The following is an 8,122-nucleotide window of genomic DNA, read 5'->3' on the forward strand; positions in this document are numbered from 1 at the left end:
CCTTCGTACTTTTAAGGCTCAGGATCTTCCCACCTGTGCACACCAGAGCGTTTTATCATGCTACTGCCCACACACTCTCTCTCATGCCATATCACAGTACAACCTCACACACCGGTGTGCACTGGTTCCAGTCCACTTCCAGAGTCCCTCGGCAGCTTTGAGTGTCCACGGGACAGAAGGCGTGGCACTGGGATGGGGACCACAAAAAAAGAAAAATGAAGGCACCTAGTCTCGAGCCCAAGTCCCTCTCGGCCCTTTTCCATTTGCCATTCAACACAGAAACACAGATCTCTCCCTTCTGGGCCCTGGCAGCATGCGGGCAAGACAGGGATGTTGATGGGGTCACGGAGGCTGAATTCCCTGCCCCCAGACTCCGCGCCCCCACTCAGCTGGTTTTTGCCCAAATGATGTTTCCTACCAGGACTGGGGGAAATTGAGGACTGAGTAGCCCTGTGTCTCTCCCCAGATCTCACCGGCTCTGTTTAACCTTTGCTTGTGCGGCACGCCATCACTACCTGCTCCCGGGGTGGACACCTCCCCCCCCCAAATGTGCTTCAGGTTAGGGACACTAAGGTCCAGGACTGAGAGGAGTCCTGGCGAGGGGGTTGCTTAGTGCGGGTCCTGGCAGGTATCAGGGCCGGGTGGGGGTGAGGTGGGAGGAAACTTAGAAGGAAGCAGGGGACCCTCATGCTCTCTTCTGCTCTCAGTAGCCCTTGGCTTTCATGTACCCAAGCAGCTGAGCTGGCCAGCTGTCTTGGCCAGCTGTCCCCAAGGGGTGGGTTCTACCTTCTTCATTCTGTTTCACCTTCAAGGTTTGCATGGGAATGGGACCTGAGAACAAATGAAAGGTGAACGCAGTCACAGGAGCAGAGAGGGAAACTTAAACTTCCAGTTGCTGTGTCCCTTCAGTAGCCAGGACAAAACTCCTGGTTTCTGTGCTGCTGCAGGGAGACAGGGGCAAAGGGAGGGGAACCCTGTTTGGTGGACTCTGATGGGGAGTGGTTGTATTCACCAGGCTACACCAGTGCAAAAGTTACCTCCTGGAGGACTGGCTTGTATTGATTTATGTAGTGGGCGAGTAGCTATCCGGGTTAATTTCCAGAACTTCTGCAGTTTCCCTGTTTAAATAAATGCTTTTGGGGTTAGCTTTCCAAGAGGGAATGCAAAAGTTGCAGCAAACAGGATGGGGTCTACACTGGAGTTGGGTTTACCGAATAATGCTGGTGGACAGGCACCTCGCCCCCTACTGGCCAGTGAGCGAGGGGGAAACTCCAGAGATCCCACCTAGGACCCTGGAAAGAGGTTGCCCCTGCACAGGTAGGATCCCTGACCACCTGGGGCTGGAACCATCTGTATCTCTGGGACTCGGTGGCCTGGTACTGAGCCTGCCCAAAAGCTGTGCTGCAAGGCTGGGCCCTGGCCCCAGCAGGGGGCTGGGCTGGACTGGCTGGTGGCAGGGGTGCCAGTGTGTGTGGATTTGTGTGCTTCTGGGGAGATGTCTTTGTGTTTGTATGTGTGAGCACGTGTATTTGGAAGGAGCTCATCTGTGTGTGTATCTCCCAAATACCGGGTGCAGGAGAGTGTTTATTTTGCCGGAGGACATGGTAGTGTTTTTGTGAAAATGGGCCGTGTGGGTTTGTGTGTGTTTGCTTCTCTGTGTGTGTGCATGTGAACGTGTGTGACAGCCCATGTGTTTCCCTACGTGGCCACTACGTGTGAGGGGCCAGTGCTCTCGGTGTCATACACAGTGCCTGACACAAGCTCTCAATCCTAGCGAATCGAATTATAAAAGTGTGTGCTGTGCCCTTGTGAGAATCGGCACACGGCCCGTTTGCCTGTGTGTCTGGAAAGCAGGGGACAGGTGGGGTTGACTGGGCTCCAGGGGCTACTGTGCTTCCTCCTTCCCAGAAGTGAGCCAGGGCCTGTGAGCTGGCCTTTGGGGACACGGGGGAGGCTTCCTGTGAGCCCCTCTCTCTGCGCCCTCGGGCAGCAGCCGGCACTTCATCCTGACAGTCACCGGAGGTCAGACCACCTGGGCCCTATAAACACAGACCAGGTCCTTGGGGGACCCACGTTGTCCCCGAGAGAGAGGCTAAGGGAGCTGCCAGGGCTGGAATTCCTCCTGGGGTGCCAGGGTGTGCTGCGGCCCCAGGGGGAGCAGCCATAGCCGGCTTGGATTCCTTTTCTTGACTCCCAGGCCCTGCACAGAACGAAGGCCCAGACACAGTCTGTGCGCCAAGTTAGCCCACTCAGTGTCCGGTGTCTGCGCGAGTCTGGACTGGGAAGGAACCCTTAACTCTTAGAAAGTTCGCGCAAAAGCGTTTTCGGTGAGCGCTGACTACACCAGAGAGGAAAGGCCCGAGAAGTTCCGGCTCGAGGATCACCTTGACGGAACAACGCCTCATCCCGTCCTTCCCTTCGGTTTGGTCCCAAACCTCCTCGTCGCCAAGGTGGGACGTGTTCGCTACCTACAGTCAACCGTGACCTAAAAAGCCTCGATTTCCTCCTGGAGGAGTCCCGCCGCTTCGCCTGGACCCGCTAGACCTGTCGCTTAATAAGAGTTGGGGGTGGGGGGCTCAATCCCCTGAGGGGAAGTGTTGCTGCAGGCTAATTTACAGCCACAGAGGCACCTGGGGCGCACGACGCGCGGAGGTGCCCCCCGGCTCACCAGCCCAGCCCCGGCAGCGCTGGTTTGCTTCTATTTACAACACGAGCCCGAGCGGCCGGCCTCCCGGAGTCTCTTCCGACTTCTCTCCTCCCCACCCTTCGTCTCCACCGCAAAACGACAGATTTGTGAGCTTGGAGACTTTTGCTCCGTGGCCACACTCACAAGACTCGGGCTTCGAGACGAGAAGAGCGGATGAGCGGCGGCCCCTGGGGCCAGCGAATCTGCCCAGGGTGTCGCGCCCTGATTTGGGGACTGCGATCATCACTGAGTGCGCCCTTTCGGGAACTTCCACCACCCGTTTTGTTGCCCAGCCTCGGTGTCTCCCACACACAGCTTCCCGTTTCCCACCCGCGTCCCGGAATCCCGGAGGTGAGGGTGCCGCTTGGCTGGTGGGCGAAGCGGAGCGCCCAGGAGGAGCAGGCTTCCCCCTCCCTGCTTCTGCACGGAGCCGCCCGGACGAGAAAAGGGACAGAGGACTTTGGAGAAGGTTTCCGAATTTTCCGTCCCTTCATGCCACGTTCCGACTTAGACACGTTGTGTATGTTGGAAAGGGTCTCCGGGTTTTGGACTCCTGGGGCATCGTTGCCCAGAACCGGGTGGTGAGTCCCTGCAGGGAAATCAGACACTGCTGCACTCAAGGATCGAGGGCCTCATGGTATGTATCCATATATATATATATTTATCATTTCTAATTTTATTATAAAATAAAAGCAGAAATATTTCCCGAAGAACATTCACACGAGAGGGCATAACAGAGAGACGGCAAGTCCGCGGCTCGGGAGGCACGCTCTGCCCGGAGCACTGTGGCCGCAGTCCCGGGAGGAGGGGGAGAGCGCAGAGCCTCAGGCAGAGCAAGCGGCCGGGCGGTAGGGGGTCCTTCAGGGCTTCTCGCTGCCACCTTCTCTCTCACTGAAGTTACTAGGGCAAGGCGGACACCTGCAGCCCCAATGACCGCCTCCCCGCCCCTCCAGGGCCTCTGGAGAGGGCCTGGGTTCAAAGGCCCCGTCTTTCCTTAGCGTTTCCTCCTCCCACTTCCCATCCCAGGAAAGGGAGGGGTGGGGGAGGGATAGACGGCCATGCAGGAGGGAAAAGATTGAGGGGTACGGACCCAGGGGCCAGGACACACGAGGCTAGCGGAGAGAGGAAGGACAGAAATGGACGGATAAACAGAAATCTAATGAGAGATGACAAACAAGCCAGAAACATAGAGGGAAACGGACAGGGTCAAGAAGGGGAGAGAAAAAGAAGAGAGAAGGAAAGGAGGGAAAGGAAGAGCAGGGAAGGCAGGGAAGGGAAGAGAGAACAGAAGTGAAGAGAAGGTAGGGAGAGAGAGTGTAAGACCGGTGTATAATTTATTCTCTTCCCTGGTTCAAGACCCGGTCCCAGGCCTCCGAAGGATCTCAAAAGCAACTTGTTGAAAATAAATCCCCAACAAAGACTAAACCAGTGGGCCATCGGCCCTGCCGGGCCGGCGGTTCTGCCCGATCGCGTGCGGGTCTTTCAGTACCTGGTGGGGCCGCCGGCGCCGGAAGCCCTCGCGACACGGTCCCTCTCAGTTCCCCAGCGCCAAGCCCGGCAGGCCAGCGCGTCGAGGCAGGCGGGGCTCTAGGAGCCCAGGTCCACGAGGTTGGCTGACATGGGGTTGAGAATGGAGTCCTGCAGGCCGTGGTGGTGCTGCAGCGGGTCCGCGCCGCCTCCGCCCGGCACGGGCACAGGCACGGCGCTGGGGCCCGGAGGGTGGCCCAGGCTGTGCAGGGACGGCAGCCCGGGTGGAGGCGGGGGCGGGCTGAGCAGCAGCGCGGGGCTAGACGACGAGTGGTCTGGCGTCCCCGACGGCGTCTTCTCGTCCTCCGAGCTGCCTAGCACCGACTTGCCGCTGCCGTTCAGCGACGCCGCCAGCGGATTGTGACTGTTGGAGGTGGAGTTCTCGCTGTTCTCCCTGCAAGTGCAGGAGCAAAGCAGCCCGGTCAGCGGGGAAGGCGGGCTGCGCAGCGCCGGGACGCCCGGAGCCCGAGCTGCCGTGGGCTGCCTGCGGGTATTCGGTTGCCACCATGTTTTTTTGGCCTGGTCTGGGGCTCTCATTCTTTCTGCCAGTTCTCAATCTCTCAACACCGATTTCTCTCTTACCCGTCTCCCGGTATCATATCGTCTCAGTTCTCATGCTCTCAATCCCATGAAAATCTTTCTTGCTTTCCTATGTTGTTCCTCCCCTCCACCCACCCCCACTGACTTTGCCAACATTTCTTTCCCAGAGCATGGGGTAGGAGAGCGGGCTCCCTGGAGTTGGGTGGATGGCCAGGGCAGGGAGGAAGAGAGGACGTCTGGCTTTTCAGAATACTCTTGGCTCCTCATTCTAGGGTTTGCTGGGTAGACGTGGGGCCAGGAGAGTGAGAGACCCTAGATACTAGGCACAGGACCCCACTTAAAGTTTGGGATCCCAGAGACCTTCACCTCCTTTTGCTTTTCTGTGGGTAAGGAAAGTATCTGACTGCCCGGCAGATTCCTGGAGCTAAGAGTCCTTTCCCTCTGGCTTCACAATGGCAGGCCGGGTGAGGGCTCTCCTCACTGGGCCTAGGTACAAGGCCCTGCGGATGTGGGCCTCCCTCTCCCTGGTGGCACACTGAAAACTTCAGCTGGGGGACTGGAAACTGGGAGCTTGGAGGGCTCACAGGGGAATGGGGAAAGGAGAATGAAGGGGACTCCTAATCCTGCCCCAGACCTTCCCATCGCACCAGAAAAGGAGGGGCTCTGCAGGCCCTACCTGGGGCCTGGCCTGAGAACCAAATTCTTCAGGAGTCTGGGTGCATGCCATTCTGGGTAGAAGGGGACCCAAGCAGGGAGAACCCACCTTCTGCCCTGCCCCTGACTGACAGCCCTGCCAGATTTGGGGATTTGAACTCTTGGGCAGATTCTCTTCACTGGCTTCCCGAGGCCTTTCCTTCCTCTTTTCCTGGAAGGGAACTTCCCACAGGGCTGGTAGCTAAGATTTTACAACTGTGGATACTTTAACCTCATGGTCTCAGACTCTAGGGTCCACCAGAAGCTACCCCTGCCTCCCGAGATCTGGTTCCACCGTTAATCCTCCCTCAAACCCTGATCATGCAAACTCTGGGTCGCACACATCATATACCACCAACCCAGGTATCTTGTTTTGCTGTTGCCCTCAGGCTGGATTCTGCTCCCACAGCCTGTTTCCGTCCCACTTTCCCCTCCATGTTTGGGTTTCTGAGGGGCATCAGCGTTGGCAGCCACAAGGGCCTAAGGTCAATCATTAGGCTAGTTCAGGAAGTCTTCCTTTCCCGGAGGACAAGCAACACACAGCCTTTCTGCAGTCTCAGCTCACCCCAGACCTGTGGACCTACCCACCATGGAGGGTACGGCCAGAGGAGAGAGGGGTCCAGGGCCTGGCAGGCCAGGGAAGAGCTGCTGGGTCCAATAAGGATGAAAAGGGGGCATGTATTTCTCATCTTCTGTCCCAGAGCTGACTCTTCCTCCCCAAGCTTTTTGCCTCTTGGTCCTTCCTATGCGGGATAAAAGATTCTCTCTATCAACTCCCATAACCAGACAAGGGAAATTCTTGCCCAGGCCCCTCCCTCCACATCCAGGTCATACCAGGAAAGTTCCAATCCCAGTCCTGACCCCTAATCACACTTTGGCCTAAAAGTGATTAAGGCAGACAGAAAGTGCTGGGAAGTGCTTAGTAAATTCGCACAGGCCGCCTGAAATCCGCAACCCCAACAGTCCCAGGCCGAACCCACTCAGTCGTTCGGAGGACTACCAGGTCCTGCCTAAGCTGTGCCCTGCTTGTAGGCCATCCGGGATCATTGTCTTGCCTTTTCCCAGAAGCTCACTGCCTCTCCATTTTTGTCCATAAGCGACCAGGCAGTTAGTCGACAACTTCCCCAATAGCTTTGCCCGCTTTAGACAAATCCCTGCCCTCTGGGTCTCCCCAAAGACCTAAGCGCCATTCCCTGTCCAGGTCTGGCCAGGATTCACTAGGGCAGTGGCTGCGACTATGGGCCCACTTTGGGCCTCCCCTGGGGATAAAGCCCTGCGACCTCCTCCCTGGAGCCCACGGGGAGCAGGCGCTGGAGCTGTACTTACTCGTACCTTTCCTTGGCTTCCGCTGCCCGGTCGCGCTGTCTCCGGTTCTTGAACCAGTTGCTGACCTGTGTGGTGGTGAGCCCCGTGGCCTCAGCCAGCTCTCGCTTCTCACGGGGTGAGGGGTAGGGGTTGTGCGCGTACCACTCTCGCAGCACGCTGCGGCTCTTTTCCTTGAAGCAGTAGCTGGTCTCCTCGCCGTCCCAGATGGAGCGCGGCAGGGGAAACTTGCGGCGCACGCGGTACTTGCCCACGGCGCCCAAGGGCCGGCCGCGCAGCTTCTCCGCCTCGATGTAGTGCGCCTTGAGCCACAGTTGCTGCAGCTTGGCGTGGTTGTGCGGCGAGAACTGGTGGCTCTCCAGAATCTTGTAGAGCTCGCGGAAGTTGCCGCGGTGGAAGGCCACCACCGCTTTGGCCTTGAGCACGCTTTCATTCTTGTGGAGGTGCTCGCAGGCGGGCAGCGACCACAGGAAGCGGCCCAGCCGCTCGATGTTGCCGCCCTGTTGCAGCACCTCGCACACGCACGCCACTTGCTCCTGCGTGAAGCCGAAGGTGGGCAGCATGGACATGATGCCGGCTGCGCCCCCGCCCGCCCGCGCGCGCCCTCACCGGGCTGCGCGGTCCGGCATGGGCGCCTCCCAGCCGGGCGGTCCGGGCCGAGGGGCGGGCCCCCTGGCCCGGCGCTGGCTCCCGGCGAAGTCTGAGTCACTGCAGTACGTCCCAGCGCCGGTCGCGGCTCCGGAACAGCTCCGTGTCCCCGTCGCCCGCGCGCCTCGCCCGCGCCTTCATCCAAGCCCGGGGGCCGCCCGGGGCGCCGCTCCGCATGCTCCGCGTCCGCCCGCCCGCCACTCCCTCGCTAGCTTCTCACTCGGTCTCCCTCCCGTCTAGCTCGCTCGCAGCTTTTTTAATAATATTATTCTAAGCGGGCATGAGGCGCGGCGGCCCGCACCCTGATTGGTCTGGTTATCTGACCCGGGGCCTGCCCGCGCCAGACAATAGTCGGAGTCAAATTATTCGCCATGGAGACGCTGTCAGTCACTGGTAACCCGAGCCCCCGCGGGCCTGGAGGCTCCCCCCGGCTGGCTCCGCTGACAGATCGCCGGGCTCCGCGCGGAGCGGAGGGCGGCCCGAGACAGGAGCCGGAGGCGCTCCAAGAACCTGGGAGGCGGAGAAGGCCGGGCAGGGGCCCGCGGCGGCGGTGATTGACGGGGCGGACGCCCAAAGAGCAAGGGAGGGGACGGACACGGGAGGGGGGCGGAGTGGAGACGCGCGGAGAAGAAAAGGGGAGGACCGGGGCGGGGGAGGGAAGAAGAGAGAAGGGAAGGCGGAGGACTGTTTAAGGGGGTGCCGGGA

The 8,122-nt window shown here is 59.5% G+C and overlaps 1 protein-coding gene across 2 annotated transcripts; it reads right to left on the reverse strand.

Annotated features, from left to right (window-relative positions):
• Positions 1–3,342: 3,342 nt before the first annotated feature.
• SIX2 (SIX homeobox 2) lies at positions 3,343–7,827 on the reverse strand. Of its 2 annotated transcripts, none has more exons than XM_053925094.1 (2): positions 6,773–7,827; positions 3,343–4,607 (listed from the first exon to the last, which is right to left on the reverse strand). In XM_053925094.1, the coding sequence occupies exons 1-2, from the start codon at positions 7,336–7,338 to the stop codon at positions 4,274–4,276; spliced, it is 900 nt and encodes a 299-aa protein (XP_053781069.1). In that variant the 5' UTR covers positions 7,339–7,827; the 3' UTR covers positions 3,343–4,273. The 2 variants fall into 2 exon arrangements, with proteins under 2 accessions (XP_053781069.1, XP_053781070.1); XM_053925095.2 differs by having other exon boundaries at positions 6,779–7,813.
• Positions 7,828–8,122: the final 295 nt, after the last annotated feature.

Source organism: Desmodus rotundus, chromosome 5 (genome assembly GCF_022682495.2).
Source record: "Desmodus rotundus isolate HL8 chromosome 5, HLdesRot8A.1, whole genome shotgun sequence".
Classification (NCBI taxonomy): domain Eukaryota; kingdom Metazoa; phylum Chordata; class Mammalia; order Chiroptera; family Phyllostomidae; genus Desmodus; species Desmodus rotundus.

Excerpts from the sequence above, each read along its gene's own strand:
- SIX2 (XM_053925094.1), bottom strand. The coding sequence starts at position 7,338 with ATGTCCATGCTGCCCACCTTCGGCTTCACGCAGGAGCAAGTGGCGTGC. Across the intron at positions 4,608-6,772 it reads GAAGCCAAGGAAAGGTACGA|GGAGAACAGCGAGAACTCCA; the intron begins GTAAGTACAGCT and ends CTGCACTTGCAG.